We start from the raw sequence: 19,728 nt of genomic DNA on the forward strand, positions 1-19,728 counted from the left end.
CTTCATTTCAGATGGAACACTTGAAACTTATAAAACAAAACATCTTTCATGTTCGTTCTTAACCTAGTTATTTGTACTATGACACACTGTGAATTATATACTTTTATTCAATCTATATGTTTCTATTATTAATGTCCAGACCTCAAGATCCTATTACACATCTTGTTGTGGCCAATAATTTCCTAGTCATGGCACAGAGCAGCAACATTTTGCTTCGTCTTGATTTAGAGCACCCTGATCAGCCAGATGGTGAGTCCCTAGAAATAGTATTTACCATCATAGTTGGATAGTTTTTTTTGTTTCTCCTTTTTCTTATCAGAGAGTTTACATTAGTATATTTTTATTCAATATAATAGATTTAACCCTACCAGCCCTGAGCAATAAAACAGGCAGTCCCCTTTGTTCTGAGCTCCTGAGGGCCACGTCCCTCTTTACTTTATGTCTTTGAAGCTCTAAATCTGATGAAAATCACAAATTTTTCTTATCAATCGATCTCTCACAGTACCATTCAATGGAAGTAAAAACAGAATTCTTTATGAAATTCTTATTCTTACTTCATTTAAAAATATATCATTCAACCTTTAGGATGATTACAAACCAAGTCCTACCTGGTTCATGTTTATTACTAATTTTCCTGTAAAACCACACCAATTCATTTTAACCACATGGGCTCAGCCACTTGCAAAGCTTAACGTATAGTTTTATTATGATTGGTTGGTTATTCTTTGATTCTGGCTCATTTTTTAAAATGAATCCTCAAGTACTGAAAAAAAATTGTCCACCAGCATAGCTGTCATTTTGGAAATTTCAGAAAAAGCAGTCCACCGGTTTGGTAGTGTTAATGTCCTTGTAACCTACACTCCTGTTGTTATAATTTAAATTTTGCTATGTAATAATCTCTCTTTTTTTTTAATGCCCAAGTAGTTGAGTCTTTAGTATGTCACCAACTAAATTATGTTTTTACAAAGCTTACATCAACTCACTCTGTCTGTTTGGTACAATTTTTGAACACCTTATTTCTCACTATTATTAGATAAGCTTCTTTTTTAAAAAACTTATAACAGGGAAAATATTGCTTCCTGTACCTTCACACTTATGGCTTTTCCTTGAGCTTGCCAATCACTTTGGATTCTGTCTTATAGACAAAAAAAAAGTTGTTTTTTTTTACTTCTTTAGCTTGATCTATTCAAGCTCTTAATTTTTTTTTCTTTAATAATTATCAATCTTTTTGGTAGAAATTTTTATTGAGGAAAATGTAACATAGTATATACGTTTTAATTTTTTTTTTAAATGTGTATGTGAAGAGGTGGAGCTGCCCCGTTCAGTTGAAGATAGAATACACAAGATATTCCTGGATCCCACTGGACGTCACTTGATTATATCAATGAATTCTCAAGATAACTATTATTTGTCTAGACAGTTAAAGAAACCAAAACCTATTGTAAAACTTAAAGTAAGTAAGATCACTAGACAGTTTATTATATCAATGAATTCTCAAGATAACTATTATTTGTCTAGACAGTTAAAGAAACCAAAACCTATTGTAAAACTTAAAGTAAGTAAGATCACTAGACAGTTTATTATATCAATGAATTCTCAAGATAACTATTATTTGTCTAGACAGTTAAAGAAACCAAAACCTATTGTAAAACTTAAAGTAAGTAAGATCACTAGACAGTTTATTATTACTAGAACTAAACATCTTTGTTTCAAGAAACACAAAGTCAGCCAGTCAGATGTTCATATTGGTTATCATGGATGACTGGTCTTATGGAGTGTGTGTGTTTCTATGGTGACGGGTGGTGGTGGCTGATTCTTGAAAGTGGTTGGCTTCCGAAACAATAGCTCCTGCATTTGAATCTCTGTGGACACAGGGATTTTTCATTTCAGGGTTCTAAGGATGCTCCTAAGTCCATCTAACTCTAATGGGTTCCTGCCTTTAGTTGGGGAAAGTAAAGGCATTTGGTCATTGTGCAGGCCACATACACCCTGCTCATTAACCATGGCTAAAGAAACAGATGACCCTATAGATTGTAAAGTCTGAAAGGGGGTACTTTACTTCCTTTTTTCTATCATGGATGACCAGAATGAACTTACCTGGTTTAAAATTAGGTGCTTTGGATTAAGGGGTTAGCATTTATGCTTGGTTTTGACTCCTTTGCTAGTTCAGGAAGGCTGCTTTATTAATAAAAACATTATAATTAAAGAATTTTTACAAAATTAATCAACTTCTTATTAATATGTGTTTTTTTTAACTATCTTATGTCTAGGGTCATCTGATTGAATGTGTGGGCTGGAACTGGCAAAATGCTAATGACAATACAACAAGTGCTATTCTCTTTGGCACAAGTCGTGGTATGAAATCCATTCATGTGCATTATAATATTACAATCTAATAACTGAGACAACATTTTTCTTTATCTTTATTGAATCTTTATACTTTTGTTTCAGGTCTGATCTTTGAATCTGAATTGTCATCTTTTGAAGACCGTACTTTCTTTCAAGGCAATGTAGAGCAGTACTTAAAACAGGTAGAAATAATTGGGCATGAATAGTGATGATTTGTTCAGCATGAAATTCTCTCTTTTTTTTATGTTAAATTTGAACAGAATCTCTAAAAAGGTAAACTTAATGACTAAAAGCTAATGGAGATTTCTAAATAACATTTTTGTTGACTCATAAAAGAGAAAATGTCCATCAGTTTCTATAACTATTGGCTCATAAAGGAATTATGTAGGCAGAATTATAAATATTTCCATTTTACAACTGATGGTAAAAAAGTTTTCTTCTTCATTCTTATTTGTATGTTGGAGGGTTCAGACTTGTTATCCTATATCAGAGATGAACCCTGCAGGGGTTTCTAAATCAGGCAGTTCTCCATCTAGTTTTTCTTCTATATGACCAACCCAATTTGCTTTGTACACCAGTCATGATATACTTTTCCAAAATGTGTGACTAAGCCTGTAGACCAGTTTAGTTTGAATTGTATTTTGTACATTTATTCTCTTTTGTTTTGTCTAACATGTTGACATACTTTTTATTTGACCAGCTGTTCACACTTCAGGGGAAAGTGACAGGTCTTGAGTTTGACCGCATGCCATCAGGAGACATGACTGTGTACAAATATTATATTCTGGCCACGACCCCTGGGTAAGGTTGGATTGGTTGGTGAAAGTGTTGAATAGTTTTCTATTGAAATTTCTTTTCTGAACTGCTAGGGCCATTTCTGTACTTTTGAATGAAATCTTTAAATTTTGTTTTGAGACCATTATAATACATTGACTTTGCTGTCAGTAATCTCTTAAAATGATCTTTTCTTAGAAGGTTCATGTTTTAAAAAAACTTAAATATGTTATTATTTGTAAGAAATTATTAATTTTTAGATATTAATGTATTTATGCATCTAGGATTTTAAAAAATGTTTCTGTTATATTCCAGACGATTGTACCAATTTATTGGTCAAGTTTCCCAATCATCCGAGCCTCCAATGTTTTTGTCACTATTTCAACAATATGAAAATGGGACTGGTAAGTTTAGTCATTAGAATTTATTTTTTTTTGGTAACATTTACAGTTACCCAAAGACTGTCATTCACTTGATTGCCCTTTATATTACTCAGAACACCCTCAATTTATAGAACTTCCTGGAGATTTTGGCTATAGTGAGCTGCAACTCTTTTTCACAAAGTTTAGACAACCAGCATGCAAATTTGCCTGGATGGCTGGTAAGTAATAAGTTTGTCTGGATGGCTGGTATGTAACAAATTTTGCCTGGATGGCTAGTACGTAATGAGTTTGTCTCAGTGATGGGAATTTTCTGAAAATTTTAAAAATTCCAAAAATATTTGGAATTCCGAAAATTTCTTGTGAACCATTTCTCTAACAAAATCAGAAATTTTCCCCTGGGCATCAATGGAAAAGTACAACATAAATAAAAACATAATATAAGTAATCCAGAACCTCTACAAGCAGGCCTCCAGTGTGGCGTACTTCAACAACAACATTGGAGACTGGTTTAAAACCACAGTTGGAGTAAGACAAGGCTGTCTACTCTCACCAATTATTTTCATTATCTTCCTTGAGAGGATAATGGAAAATGCTCTCATTTGCTTTAGTGTCTAGAAAAAAAAAGAAGAGGCAGACAGAAAAAGTGATGGGTAGATGCATGGAGATGGAGGGGTCTATCAATGAAAGAGATTCTGTCAGAGTCAAAAGACAGAGGAATATTGTAAGAAAGTCAATAAATTTTGTGTGGTGCCCCAACAGTCCAACAGACTAAAGGACAGGTGAAGGAAAGTACAAAAGCTCAATGAAAATAATAATGTGAGGATGTGAAATAATACAAATTATACAATCGAGGGCTTTAACCCTTTGTCTCCTTTTTTTCAAAGACTTTCAATCTAAGTTTAGATCTAGAAACATCCAGATTCTGCTTATTCAAAATTGTAACTTAATTTATAGCCTTTTAGGAATTTTATGAGCTATAGATTAAGAATATCATGACTCATTGATGTGTTTGTTTCCCAGGTCCTGGCATCTATTATGGTGACATCAACGTGAGTGGTTCATCTCCCTCTTCTGTCTTAGCTAACACCAAACTAATGAGGTGACTACAGTTTTTCTAGGTCTCCATCCATTGCTCTATAAACAATGAAATTGTTTTCACCATTAAATTCATTTCTAACACTGTGTTTCTAGTTATGGCAAGAATGAAGAGACAAAAACTTCCAAGCCATTATCTATGATACTGACAGAGTTTCATGTCTTGGTTCTTTATCCTGACTGGTAAAGTCTTTTTTTTTTAAATTGTTGTACTATTAACTTATCACAATCCACAAAATAGTTTTAATATTTCATCTGCTTCATCGTCAGTTTTGTTTTTCTTAATTTTGTTTCATTTTCACAAATTTTATTTACTATATCCCATAATACATTTTTTTTTTTAGATACAATTTATTTTGTTAGACTGTATTGATTCTGCTGATTTGTTACAGTGTGAAGGCTATCAGTAACTTGAATGAAGAATTAGTTTATGACGACCCCTACCCAGATGTAAGTATAAAATTAACACAGAATTAAATACATGAAATCAAATCTGTTCTTACAGTCATGGCTGATGGGCTAGTTATCAGATAATAGACATTTGTAGAGTTGATACTTATGTGCCCAAGTGAAATATTATACAATGAAGTTTGATTGTTATATGCCATGTAACTAACTTTCTATGTCATGTAACTAGGTGTCTAGTTTGTAGTTAAAAGACATTTTGATAATAAAAGAAAATTTTGAAATGAAAAAAATATTCTTTAAGTTGATGAAATAAAACTTTATTTATTGGTTAAAATTTTTTGTGAGTGTTACGTGCGCATGTTAATGTAAATGTGAAATGGTGCGAATGCGTGTTGAACGGAGAGGAGAAAAGAAAATGGAGAAAATAGAAACGAAATAGTGTTCTAGTGTTCATGAGAATTAAAATGAGTTCTAAGCGATGACGTTGTTGTTTTAGTGTTAATGTACTGTTTAAAGAGTCTTATTCTAGAAAGGAACGTAACAAGTGGCGCCCAACGTAAAGGTAAAACCTACGTAGTCCTTTATACACAGTTGATCTCCTGTCAACAGATAGTAGAGATATCATATTATATAGTCTAGATCTAGTGATAGGATACTATTCAATTTGATTAATAGTAATCGACTATGGCGGACAAGGCTGAGGTTGCAGCGTTGAAAGAAGAGGGAAGGTTGTTGGAGCTTGAAGGGGCAGAACTAAGAAAATATGTACAAGAAAGGTTGATGGAGAGGGAGAGATTAGCAATGGAGGACAAAAGAGAAAAAGAAAAGGAAAGATTAGACAAGGAGGACAAAAGAGAAAGAGAAAAGATAGCCATTGAAAGGGAGAAGAAAAACGAATTAGTTGCCATTGAAAGAGACAGATTGGCGTTCGAAAAAGAGACGGCCGAGAAAAAGTTAAAAACAACCCAAGAAAAAGAGAGTGATAAAAGAAAAGGGGAAACTACAGGGAACAAACTAGCAAAGTATAAAGGTGCAATATTCGAAGAAGCTAAAATGGACATAGACATTTTTTTGAAGAAATTTGAAATTGAAATGAGGGAACTGGAATACCCCGAAGACAAATGGTCATTCTTATTATCGAAGTCATTCGTAGCAGAGGTTCCATCGAAGATATGCATGAACCAGAGCAGCTATAGCGTGGTGAAAGAACAATTACTACGAACGTACGGAAAAACAGAGGCGTACTACCGTGAACAATTTGTTAACTGTGCGATAGAAACAAATGATGACCCACAGACATTCCTGGACAGAATGACCAGTAGTTTTGAAAATTGGACTGAAACCGCTAAAATAGAAAAGACCTTTGACGGTTTAAAGACATTTCTAATGATAGACAAAGCAATTTATGAGTGTCAGGAGGAATTAAAAATATTTTTGTTGGAGAGGAAACCAAAAGCCATAGAAGACATAGTGAGACTGATAAGGGCTTATAAAGTGGCACATCCCGATAAGAAACTATCCAGAGGCAGCGACATAGAAGAAATAGTTGCATTTAACAGAACAAGAGATACACGAGACAACTACATCAACGATGGAAGACGATTTAGATATGATAAACAAAATAGATTTAGAGGACAAGGAAGGAACCAAATGGGTAGTAGACAAGGACATTTTTATAGTAACCGAGGGCGATACCAAAGAAATGTACAGGGAAGATACGGCGGAGTGAGAGATAGAAGAGATCAAAGCCTTTCAATGTTAACATGTGCAGGAAGCCTAGAGTATTTTGAGACCTTCGTGGGAAACAAAATAGCAAGGACGATACGAGATTCAGGCAGTACAATTGTGGGTGTTAATAAGAAATTAGTAGAAGAACAAGAATATACCGGCAAAACCAGGAATTGTGTGATGTTTGATGGGAAGACTGTACAATTACCAGTTGCTAGAATTAAAATTGATACACCATATTTTACTGGAATTGTGGATGCATGTGTAATAGACCATGCTCATATTGATTTGATTATTGGAAATATTCCAGGTATAAAGAATTGCAATGAAAAGGATATGGGAAATTGGAAGAAGTGTTTCGGAATGAGTATTACTCGATCCAAATGTAAGGACCTGGATGCAGGAGATCTGGAAAAATTATTTCAGTTACCAGATAAGAAAAAAAAAAAAGAAGGATTAATAGGAAACTCAGAAACATTAGAACTTAATGAGGTAGTATTCAACAAGGAAAGGTTTATTACAGAACAAAAAAATGACCCAGAGATGCATCAGTTGGCCCAGAAAGGAGGTAGAGGAGGAAGATTTTATATAGAAAGAGGAATTTTGGTAAGAGAAATTGAGTCACAAGGAAGAAAAATTATACAGGTTGTTGTACCAGCTGAATTTAGAAATGTTATATTGAAGAATGGGCATGATGAAGCATATGCAGGCCACATGGGAATTCACAAAACAAAACAAAGAATATTTAGGGACTTTTATTGGCCATCTATTAGCAAAGACATCAAAAATTATGTGTTGTCGTGCAAAGTTTGTCAAATGAAAGGCACTAAAAAAATCAGAGCTCCATTACAAAAGGTAGATATACCAGAAAGGCCATTTAGGAAGATTGCGATTGATTTGATTGGACCCATGCCGGTGATATCAAATAGGGGTCATCGATATATTCTAACTGTAATAGACGTTTGCTCAAGATGGCCAGAAGCGATCCCACTAAAAAGAATTGAAGCCAGTGATATAGTTCAAGCGTTATATACATTATTTACACGGTTTGGATTTCCTGAAGAGGTACTGTCAGATAGGGGCACACAGTTCCACTGCCAACTAACGACAACATTTTTGAAAATGTTTGGAATTCGGCAACGGTTTACAGCCCCGTACCACCCGCAGAGCAACGGTATTTGTGAACGTTTTAACTGTACGTTAAAGAAAGCGTTGTCGAAAGTAGCAGATGACAATCCCAAAGAATGGGATGTGGCATTACCCTCAATCCTTTTCGCATACAGAGAAAGCCGTAACGAAACCACGGGGTATTCGCCATTTCAGATGATTTATGGAGGAAATCCAAGAGGCCCAATGGCAATCCTAAAAGAACTTATACTCCCACAAGAACATGTTGGAAATAAAGAAAGTTACGATATAGTGACAGAAACCAGAAATAAAGTAATAAAGGCTTGTGAGGAAGCGAGCAAACATGTGCTTGATAAAAATGAACTAACACAGTCTAGGGTTAATGAACACAGGAAATTGACCAAACTAGAAGTAGGTCAAGATGTTTTGGTATTACTAAAGGATAAGGAGAATGTACTATTCACGAAATGGTTGGGTCCTTATAAGGTAACAAGGAAAATTAGTGATGTGGATTATGAAATTAATATTGATTCAAGGCTGAAAATATTTCATGTGGATATGCTAAAAGAATTTAGGTCGAAACAAAAAAGTGAAAAAAGCAGTAAAGAAGACCCATTGGTCATGGGTACATCCGTGAGTGTAGACATTGAGACAGAAGAAAGATTGGGACACATAGAAACAATTTCAACCGATGCCAGTCAAACATGGAAAGATGTGGAAGTGAAGGGAATCTCGTCAGACAGAGCCTAGGAAGTAACAGAATTATTAGAAGATTTTAAGAATATTTTTACAGATTTACCAGGAAAAACGAATATCATAGAACATGATATCAAATTAACAGGCAGAGTTCCAAATAAACTACCTCAATATGCTGTACCATTGCATCACAGAGAAGCATTACAGAAAGAAATAGATGAACTACTTCAATTGGGAGTGATAGAACCATCTACTTCGTCATGTGCTGCACCAGTTGTACTGGTTAAAAAAAAATGTGGTAACATTAGACTGTGTGTAGATTACCGCCAACTAAATAAAGTTACAGAATTTGACCCATTCCCAATGCCACAGGCAGAGGAAATGTTTACTAAATTGAAAAAAGCGAAAATTTTCACCACGTTGGACCTTTCTAGAGGATACTGGCAAGTACCTCTAAAGGAAGAAGCTAAACCACTATCCCCATTTAAGACACCATTCGGAGTCTATCAGTGGAATGTGATGAGTTTTGGCTTAGTAAATGCCCCAGCCACTTTTAACAGGATGATGGCAAAGATACTGGGTCACAGAAGAGACACTATTTGCTATTTAGATGATATCTGCATCTTCAGTGAGGACTGGAACGAACACTTACAGAGTCTAAGAGAGATATTTGCTATTATCAAGGGAAACAATTTGACATTGAAACCAACAAAAATAAAAATTGGACTTAGTGAAATTCCTTTTTTGGGATACAAAATAAAAAATGAATCAATTACACCACTGGAAGAAACAGTTGCAAAAATAATGGATATTAGTGTACCAAAAACAAAAAAAACAAATTAGAAGCCTTTTAGGTCTGTGCAATTTTTATAGAAAATTTGTTCCAAAATTTGCAGAAATGATTGAACCTCTTACAAATCTTACCAAGAAAGGGAAATCTAACATTATAGTTTGGTCTGAACAATGTCAAAGATCGCTAGACAAGATTAAGAGGGTGTTTTCTGAAAACCCAATATTAAAATTGCCCGATAGTACTAGAGAATTTATTTTGGCAACGGATGCTTCATCCATAGCTATAGGGGGCTGTTTGATGCAAGAGTATAGTGGAATTGCACACCCTGTTTTTTATGTAAGCAGGAAACTAACCCTTGCAGAGTTAAACTATGCAACTATTGAAAAAGAGGGGCTGGCAATTGTGTGGTGCATAACAAAGCTAAGTTTTTATCTGATGGGGGCTAAATTCCAATTATGGACTGATCATGCTCCGTTGGCATTTATTAATTTAAATAAATGTGGTAATAATAGAATTGCTAGGTGGGCATTACAACTGATGGACTATAAATTTGAGATAAAGACAATACCAGGGAAAGAAAATGTTGTGGCAGATACATTATCACGATGTACTTAGGTTGGTGAGATTGTGTAGGGTATATAATGATTACTTACATGCTGTTAAGAATTAAGCTATTTTATTGTTTACAATTGTAAATTCTGGCACGGAGTGTAGTAGATATTCCACAGAGGATTGTCCAATTGGGAGTATACACAACAATGATTAGTGAACAGATATAGATTTAAATTGAATTATAGGCGGGGAGTGGTATTAACGAAATCTGCATGATTACATAGAGATATGCATAGATATATATATGTGTCAATTGTTCATAATAACAATTAGTATTGTGATTGTTACTGTCACAATGGGTGAATATAAATGCTATATGTTAAATCTAATGTTAGAATTGTATTGGTATTAATATGTCATTGTGTATGATTTTGTTTGTAGTACATTATGGTTCTCTATGTTACAGAGAATTTAAAGTAGTTTTAACTTGGAATAGGCTGATAAGATATGTGACAATTTATATTTTGGACGTTCGATGTACATCGAACTTGTTAAACAGGGGGGGTGTTACGTGCGCATGTTAATGTAAATGTGAAATGGTGCGAATGCGTGTTGAACGGAGAGGAGAAAAGAAAATGGAGAAAATAGAAACGAAATAGTGTTCTAGTGTTCATGAGAATTAAAATGAGTTCTAAGCGATGACGTTGTTGTTTTAGTGTTAATGTACTGTTTAAAGAGTCTTATTCTAGAAAGGAACGTAACAGTGAGCTTATGGTGAAAAACTGTTATTGTTTTTTTTTTTTGTAAGCTTTTAATTTTGAAAAGTAAAAGAAAAGAGCTCAAGCTAGATTTTTAAAAAATATTAACATTCAGTGTACTGTGATCATCTGTAACGAGAAATTCTTTTTAATTTTTTTTAAACTAGCGAGTTGGAAGACTTGTAGGTATTTGTAAGGATGTCCTCAAGGGTACCATCTGGACCTTCAGCGCCAACACTGTCTTCAAATACAAAATCACAAAAGAGGACAGGTGCGTGTTTGATTTCATCCCTCAACATTTCTAGTTTAGTAACTGAAAAAAACAAATTTAGTGTAAATATGCAACCAATTTGGTGTCAGTGACAAAATGTGTTCTTTTAAATCTTTTAATTTAATCTTTTAATAAAAAAATATGAGCACTCATGTTACATACTAACATATAAAGAGGACTAATGATGAAATGTTATGAGCCCCCATGTTACATATTGAATGTGAGGTTGCTTGTTAGAGTACCCCATGCTACATAGTAATGGGTATTGATTCTAAAAGAGCACCCCATTCTACATAACAAAATTTTGATCAATTTAATTTACCTATTAGCGGGTGTAGCTAAAAAGATTCAATTAGACTTATAGCTAGAATTAGGTATTTTAGATCAACAGATCAGTGTTAAAGGTGTGCTGGCATGTTTGTCCTGTGGTACATTGGCCCCTACTTGTATTTCCTAGGTTATTAAGTATAACCTCTAGGCATACAATTAAAATAATGTATGCAAAACAAGACTTAACAAAGTCGCAGGTAAACATATATACAAAGTTTATTTACATGAGTAAAATAAATGGCCATCAACTCACAGGCCTTCTCAACACAAAATAAACAAAAGATACAAATTCAAAAATAGTATGGCACACCGCCCTAATCATATAATATATACACTATCGTCACATACTGGAAATCACACATCAGTGTAGAAAAATGAAGGTCACAGGCCTCAGGTCAATACACGACCACTTTTGGCCTTTCTGGGGTTACAGGCTTCAGGCCAACATAGCCACTCTTAGCCAAAAAAACAAAAGGGTCATGATGAACTATAAGCTTTACCAATAGACATCCATTTGGTAAAGCCTATCTGATGATTCAATACAGGTTGAATCCCTCAGAGACAAGGCTACAAAAATACGTTTGGGAGTACCCTAGGATGCATAACATCAGGATTAAAATATACTGCCTGGAAATCATTTGAGGATATATCTACTAATTAATCACATTATATAAAATACAATAATGACTAAAGATATACTTAGCCCAAAGATCTCCAGAGCAGGGCACACTTCTCCTAAGTACCCCAAGACATACGACCAATAACTAACAGAAAAAAATATGTACAGTTCACAACACATGTCCAGTGGTCAAGCTGGTAACTCAGGAGCAAGTGGCAACTAAACATGGTCTAAATGGCCTTATATAAACTTTGTAAGGGGAATCACTCCTAACTTTACAACTACTCAAAAAAGAAAATTATTTCCCCATTATGTCACACTTCAAGTACCAGTAGTGTATTGAAAAAAAAAAACTCTTCATTTTCAAGTCTAGAAAAGAAAGAGCTATTTAGAATATCCCATATAAAGTACCATCTTGTGTAATTCCATTCTAAGTTTCACAAAAGTTATAGTTTGTGAGATTAATTACAAACTTCAATTTTCAAGATAGTTATAAGCAAAACATTCTTACAAAACCACATAACATAGAAATAGATTGAAGAAAATTGTATAGGTCTGTTCTGTAATGACAAAATAAAATGTATCTTCTTGTTTAGAGATGTATGGCAGATGTATCTGGAAAAAAATGAATTTGAATTAGCCAAGGAGTATTGTAAGGTCAGTGACATCAGAGTATCTGTCAGAGTACATGACTATAGAGTAACCATGTTGAGTACTGTCATTAAGGATTATTGTACATTTATATCATTGGTCATGGAGCTTTTTTAAGTGTTGTGAATTGTTTGTACTATTTTCTGTTGCATAATGAAATAAGTCATATTAATATTCTAAATTGATAAAATTGAACAAAATGTCAAAATTGATTGTTTAATTAGGCCCACACTTCCAATGTTAGCATTTAAGCCCTCAAACTATTTCCTATTTAAAAAAAAAAGGGTGGAAAAAATCGAACAATTCAAGATTTTCAATTTTCCTCAGTTTAAAAGAAAAAAATTGCCTAAAATAAAAAATTAAAAATATTTTTTGTCTTTATTAATTGTCTACTAGAATGAAACTGTAATTGTATAACAGGTTAACCATATGTATTTGCATTGTTTTCAAGGATATACTCATTTTCTTGTATTGTCTACTAGGATAAATCCATGCATTTTTTTTATTGCCTAGTAGGATAACCCTATGCACATGGACAAAGTTTTAACCAAACAAGCGGATTACCTTTTCGCTAATGGCAAGTAAGTTATGGGATTTTTTAATAGTTTTTTTTTTTTTTGGGGGGGTGGGGGTTTGTAAAGGATTCTGAGGATTAGTCTAATTTTTATTTACCTTTGTCATTGTTTAAGAAATCTGATTGTTTGTTCTCTCTATTTTTAATTGATTTCTGATATTATTGAAGAACCTTACTGTGGTGAAATAGTTGCTATTTGTTTATGTTTGTGTAACGTCGTGAGAATGTGTTCACAACATTGATTTAGTGTGCTACAGTCCAAGTCTCTTTCGTCAGTTCATGTGTCGTTCTAGTTTAATAAAGCCTTGTTTTAGGTTACTCCTCAGTGTTCCTTTATTTCTTATTACATGATCTGTAATGCTGTTTTTGTTTTCCATTGCACAGATACACAGAGAGTGCAGCTTTGTTTGCACTCACTCAGAACTCTTTTGAAGAAATTGCATTGAAGTTGATCAAGCTGCCAAAAAAAGATGCTTTAAAGATGTTTTTAGAAAAGAAAATTTCAGCTCTGCGGCCACAGGTACTTTGTTGCTTGAGCCAGTAGTTAAGCTCAAGGCTACTAACCTGGAAATCATGAGCTATGATTATTCTAGGGAAAATGTGCTTTATGAAAGTCTTTAAAAGTTAAGCAATAGAGACAATTCTTAGTAATTTCATTAATTTTATTGCTGTTTTTTTTTTAATTCACAATTTAAAAAAACAAACTTTTAATAACTTCACAAAATAGCCTCATCCACTGTCAGTCTTCCTTACTATTGGCTCATTTTATTTTATCCAGTTTAGCTTCAAATATTTAAAAACTAAAAAAATTACAATTCATTTCTTAAATACTATCATGTTATGCTATATCAATGGAGCTATCATCAACATTATTATTATTATGAATAGAAAAAAGACTTCTTATAAGTGATATTAACTGTAATTCAAAAGCTGTTTCTTACAAATAGTAAATTGGTTTATTTAAATCCACTGCAACTTTTCTTCCAATATAGGATAAAGCTCAGATGACTATGCTTGTCACCTGGATGATAGAACTTTTCCTCAATCAACTTGGTGAACTGAAGGAGCAGGGCCAAGATGCATCTGCTGAATTTGATAACATGCAGGAAGAGTTTAGAAAGTTTATGAATTCCAATATCAAAGTGAAAGTAAGGCTTTACAATATTCTGTTCTAAGAAAACTTACATTTATCTTTTAAGCTAGGAAATGTTTAGTGTCAGGTTCTTGTATTCTTGTATTTATCAAATTATTATTATATATTTCCAATGCAAATATTTATTAATATTAAATATTATTTCAATTTGTATTATTGTTATTATTTTCTGAACTTATAATATTTTGGCTCAAGTTCAGCCTGACAAGCACATCATACACATATAGTTGTAGATAAACTAATAAACTAAGTGTATGATGTAAATAACAATAAAATTTATTCTTGTGATATATTTACAAATGACTGATTCATGATGACTGATAATAATAGTATGAAATATCAATATGTAATAATATGTAATCTACAATGATCCAGTTAGTCTCCTTAGATACAGAACATTCATATAATTATGAAACACATAGTATATTACCTTAACTATAATAAGTAGTTCAATGGATCACATAGTCCTTCAATCTCAAAAACAACAACTGGTAATATATGTAGATCTAGCCTCTAGATCAGGTACTGTCCAATGACGACAATTCCAAAAAGTAGAAGTTCATAGTTGACACTACACCATCAGGTCTGACCAATGCAACCCGCAGTCTGGAATCTTGAACCTCAGACTCATGTACAAATCAACGTGCACACCAGACGACCAACTGAGAGAAAGACCTCAGTCCTGTAGACTGTAGACCTAAGGTTGTACTCTCAATATAGAACTGAGACTGAATAAACAAGTCTTGACACTGAGTCTTGACACAGAGTCTAACATATAGACTTGACACTAATACTTGAAATAGAGTCTTCAACTGAGACTACGACTAAAACTTAGTCTTGACGCTAAAACCCTATAGAAGATAAAAGAAAGGATTCTTCTAATCATCTATATCTAGTCTAATTATAGACTTACAAATACGAACGAATTCAAATAGAAAAACTATACAATGAAAAATAAAACTCACCCTAAACAGGGGTCAAGATAATCCAACAAGAAAATGTCCAAGGCAAATGCTAAGGCTATCCAATAACAAAAACCAAGGAGAAATTCCAGAGCTCTCAAAACACGTCTATCTGTACCAACGTACAAAACAATGGAGAGACTGTACTAGACGATAAATGACGCAAATCACACACACACTAAATTTACGTCACTAGAAATTGTGACAAGCAACAAAAGCTCAGTCCTCTAGTCTACACAAAAAATATTAATAATGTAATGACGTCATCAATATAGTGATCAACGCCGCACTATCAATTAGAGAACTAATTCTACTATACAGTTACATAGATAACTGCGACATTTAGCATGGGGATTAACTTATAATGTGATTGCTAAGGCTTTGAACAATTTTTCTAATGTCTCTAGGAATGTGTCAGTATCAATCGAAGTGTTGTGTATGACCTCATAGCAAGTCATGGTGACATTGAGAACCTGGTCTTCTTTGCAGTTCTGATGAAAGGTAGTGTTTTGGCTTCTGAATTGAAATATTTTTATGTATGGAGTAATTTTAGATTTTTAAATTTAATGTAGAATTAACCATTTTTGGTCATATGGTTATCAGAATATTATGTTGCCAATACTTTGATACTTTCACTAAGTGATTCGTCAGTGTCAGCAATCTATTGAATAATTAAAGTGACAATGAGAAAGTTTGTTATGTAGGTTTGGAGTTACTTCCTGGCCCAAACCTCCTGCAGCATGATAGGAGTTAGCAGCTTGACGAGATAGTAGCATGATAGGAGATCGCAGCTTGACATCAGATAGCAGCTTGCAGGACTTGAACTTGGGGGACCATCATGATGCATACCATATGACCAGGCAGACAGATATTCCTCCCCCACATGAACTGTTAAGGAAAACAAATTTTGTGGCCTTCATTTTATCCAATGTTGGCTGAATATAACACTTAAGTTTTCTTTTTTGTTTCATTCAATGTAATGGATTTACTGCTCTTTTCCTCAGACTTTGAACGAGTGATTGGTCACTACATTCAGCATGATAATTACAAAGATGCTCTAAATATCTTGACCAAACAGGTCTGTAACCTTTTTTTTTTGTATTTATCTGTTCATGTTTGCTTTCTTTTTAAATTTCTAAATAAGCAAAACATTTTTCTTGATCATAATGAAAGTAATGAAAAGGAAAAAAAATTGAACATACTTTTCAAGTTTTCCTTAAAAAAAATGTAATCAAATCTAAAAAAAAAAATTTGTAATAATGTCTAAAAAAAAAAAAAAAAAAAAAAAAAGCTATTCAGTGTTAGTATGGTCCACTTTAGAAATTTATAAATGTAAAAATCTTAGAAACTTTTTTTGATATTATTTTGGTTGAATAAAAAAATCAACTTTCACAAGTTTTATGGCTTTTTATTTTGGAACGGAGGAAGAGGGTAACAATTCATTTCTTACACGTTTCTTAAGTTACCATAATACTTCTTAGCTCTCCATCACATTTCTTAGGTTAACATCACATTTCTAAGGTCAACCAAATTTCTTAGGTCACCATAACATTTCTTAGGTCACCATCAATTAACCCACGAAGCGTCTTAAGAAACTTTCTGTGGCGTTCGGGGAGTTTTAGCATTTTTAATGCATGTTAGAAAATGGTCTTAAAATGCCATAAAGTGAAGGTTGATATCCATGTTTTATATATATTCTGAAAGGTAATTGGACAGCGAACACTATAGATCATATATTGAACACCTGAATTTGATCAGTTGACCTTGACCCTGACCTAATTAGTATGATTGATTTTTTTTATCAACAAAAAAGCTTGTTTGCTGACCTCTGTGAGAAACATTTTTAGAGCTATAACAAAAGTTTTGATGTAATTGGATAGCCCATTCATTTTCCTTTATAAATAGATATAATTTTGTTAAAAATGGACCATTAGATTTGAAAAAAAAAATTTTTTTAGTGACTTGGTTACCCTTTTAATACAAGTAACAGTGAAGAAAAAAAATAGATAAAAATCATTTTTTTTTTGTTCAGTTAAGTTAAAAGCATTTAAAGATTGAAATAATAGAATACTTAATGCATAAAGAAGTCAATATTATCATTAATATGCTTCAATCTATCTTAAAATGTCTTAAATTTCACTAAATTTTGACTAGGTCTAGGTGCAGATCCAGTCCGGTCTCTAGTCTAGATATAGAGTCTAGAGTCTAGATATAAACTCTAGACTTTAGATGACTACCGACAGTACGGACATAATAAATCATCGGCCACTTCATGAATAGATCTAGATCTAATATATAAAATATTCTCATTATTCCTAGATCTAAATCTAATTGTAATATTAAAAAAGAACAACTAAAAGTATTTGAAACTTTATGTTTTGTAACATCTCATGGACCCGGGCTAGCATCGGACATTGCAAGAAAAATTCGCCGGTGAATAATCAGCATGTAAACACAAAAACAGATGGGGAAATGGGCTATTTTTGGATCTGACAGGAAGAAGAATGTCTAATAGATCTGAAGTTTAAAAATGGTCACTTTAAAACGTGGATTGAAATAGAAAATCAGCAGTCTAAAGTCGGCCGATTATATCGGCCGGGACGCCACAGAAACGAAATGTCGGCCGATATAATCGGCCGACGACGCTTCGTGGGTTAAATAAGAATGTCCTAAATTCTGTAACTGAATGGTGTGAAGCATTTGAATTGAGTTGAGTAACTGGTTTCTAAAAAAATATTTCATTCCACACAAGACATGGTAAAATAATGTAATGCATATCACCTACTCCTATCCCTTAGGCAGTTAGGGTTACCACACAAGATCTGTTGACCATCCTTCTCCATTCCTGCCTTTTGCCTTAGACAGAATCTCCCTCAAATGCACATAATTTCTTACAAATGTTATTCTTATCTGGGCTTAAAACAAAATTTTCTATTTTATTAATTTAAATAATATTTTCGATCAGATAATATGTAAGATACTGCGCTCCGTTACTATCTCAGCTTGCTTTGTATTACCTTGTTTCAGTTGACATTGCCACTGATGTCTAGTGCACTAGTTTCCACTCATCACAAATGTGCTTTTACACTTTGATGCAGCTGAACCTTCTGTTTACATGCATTTTGAACAGACAATATTTGTTTTCTAACTTCTTATTTATTAAGACCTTTTTGCCCCTGTGGTCTTTTTCAGTCTGATATGGAGCTATTCTATAAGTTCAGTCCCTTGTTGATGCAATATGTACCCAAAGAAACTGTGGAGGCCTGGATTAAACAAGGGAAACAACTGGACCCTAAGAGACTTATTCCCGCCCTTGTTCAATATGACCATCAGAAACTGAAAGATCAGGCAAGTTGTGTCCCTAAGTAGAGAATGTTCTTCATCACTACATTTTATACATTTCTATTCATCTTTTTTAGCATTATATAATATAGCATTATTTTAATTATATCCTTATATACTAAACATGAGTTCTTAACAACCTCCTTAGGGCAGTGAAGCTATCAAGTATTTAGAGTTCTGCATCCAGAAACTGGAACACAAAGATCAGGCCATCCATAACTTTTTGCTGTCCCTATACGCCAAACTACAGCCTCAGGACCTGATGAGATACTTACAGCAGCAAGGGGAGGTAACTTTTGCCATTTATATTTCAATGATCTTCGACTTATAGAGACGTAACATAATTGATGACTTTGAACGTGACTAGTGACGCCATGACTTAGTTGGGTTACAAACTACCTTGAGACATAAAGTAGTTGGTGATAGGATTCCTTAGGGATAACACATATTTATCAACAGAGACTCGACTGTGGCCTTTTGAGTATTACACCATCATCTGAATTGTCTAACGGTTTTGGACTTCTCCACTTGTTACTTTGTGTAAGTTTGTTACTTTGTGTAAGTCTATGTTCTTGTTGGTTAGTCGCATTGAATATGCCCGCACAAGAAACTCAGACATCTCCAGAGTAATCTGTCGAAGTCAGACAGGCATCAATAACTACAAGACAGAAGGCTTATCACAGTTGATAAGAATTGGTCCATTTTTAGCGGCCCCCGAAAGGGGAAAAGACGCTATTAGTTTTGTGCGAAATGTCTTTCCATCCGTCCCGTTTAGATGTCGTAAACTAGAAAAGATATTGAAAATCCAACATCACAATATTATTATAGACCATTCAAAGTTCTGATGCAACGGCTACTTTTTTTTTTTCTGAAAGCGAAAAATATAATTTTTAAAATCACTTATGCAAGCAGTTTTTTAAAGAGAAAAAGCTAATTAGTATGCATTATAAGTTAGCCCTAATTTAAAACGAATAGTAATTTTGTTAACTGCATTTCCTTGAATTTTTTTTTTTTTTTTTTTTTTTAAATAAGAGGTTGAGTCTTTTCAAAACAATTACATCAATTATAAGACGTCAGTTAGGCCAGGAGAGGCGCAGTAGCTGAGCGGTAATGCGCCTGGCTTCCGAAAGGGGGTCCCGGGTTTGAATCCTGGTGAAGACTG

The 19,728-nt window shown here is 33.6% G+C and overlaps 1 protein-coding gene and 1 long non-coding RNA gene across 4 annotated transcripts in view; one reads left to right on the forward strand and one right to left on the reverse strand.

The window, feature by feature from the left end:
- LOC106054438 (vacuolar protein sorting-associated protein 18 homolog) overlaps window positions 1–19,728 on the forward strand; it is a 36,517-nt gene that overhangs the window by 4,564 nt on the left and 12,225 nt on the right. For 2 of the 3 annotated variants that reach the window (XM_056044582.1, XM_056044583.1), the window contains exons 4-22: window positions 140–249; window positions 1,305–1,453; window positions 2,271–2,355; window positions 2,452–2,531; window positions 3,050–3,150; window positions 3,439–3,527; window positions 3,620–3,724; window positions 4,527–4,605; window positions 4,698–4,784; window positions 4,994–5,051; window positions 10,832–10,935; window positions 12,481–12,541; window positions 13,052–13,116; window positions 13,494–13,629; window positions 14,102–14,257; window positions 15,632–15,725; window positions 16,229–16,302; window positions 18,417–18,572; window positions 18,715–18,855. In XM_056044582.1, the coding sequence (XP_055900557.1) occupies window positions 140–249; window positions 1,305–1,453; window positions 2,271–2,355; window positions 2,452–2,531; window positions 3,050–3,150; window positions 3,439–3,527; window positions 3,620–3,724; window positions 4,527–4,605; window positions 4,698–4,784; window positions 4,994–5,051; window positions 10,832–10,935; window positions 12,481–12,541; window positions 13,052–13,116; window positions 13,494–13,629; window positions 14,102–14,257; window positions 15,632–15,725; window positions 16,229–16,302; window positions 18,417–18,572; window positions 18,715–18,855 (1,930 nt within the window). Of the gene's footprint in view, window positions 1–139; window positions 250–1,304; window positions 1,454–1,555; window positions 1,658–2,270; window positions 2,356–2,451; window positions 2,532–3,049; window positions 3,151–3,438; window positions 3,528–3,619; window positions 3,725–4,526; window positions 4,606–4,697; window positions 4,785–4,993; window positions 5,052–10,831; window positions 10,936–12,480; window positions 12,542–13,051; window positions 13,117–13,493; window positions 13,630–14,101; window positions 14,258–15,631; window positions 15,726–16,228; window positions 16,303–18,416; window positions 18,573–18,714; window positions 18,856–19,728 lie in introns of those variants that run through there. The other variant, XM_056044584.1, reaches the window with a different exon arrangement.
- LOC129928769 (uncharacterized) lies at window positions 14,518–15,572 on the reverse strand. The gene is made up of 2 exons (XR_008780234.1): window positions 15,228–15,572; window positions 14,518–15,113 (listed from the first exon to the last, which is right to left on the reverse strand). It is a non-coding gene; the product is annotated as an uncharacterized LOC129928769 (long non-coding RNA).

The sequence above is a fragment of the Biomphalaria glabrata genome, chromosome 10 (assembly GCF_947242115.1).
Source record: "Biomphalaria glabrata chromosome 10, xgBioGlab47.1, whole genome shotgun sequence".
NCBI lineage: Eukaryota > Metazoa > Mollusca > Gastropoda > Planorbidae > Biomphalaria > Biomphalaria glabrata.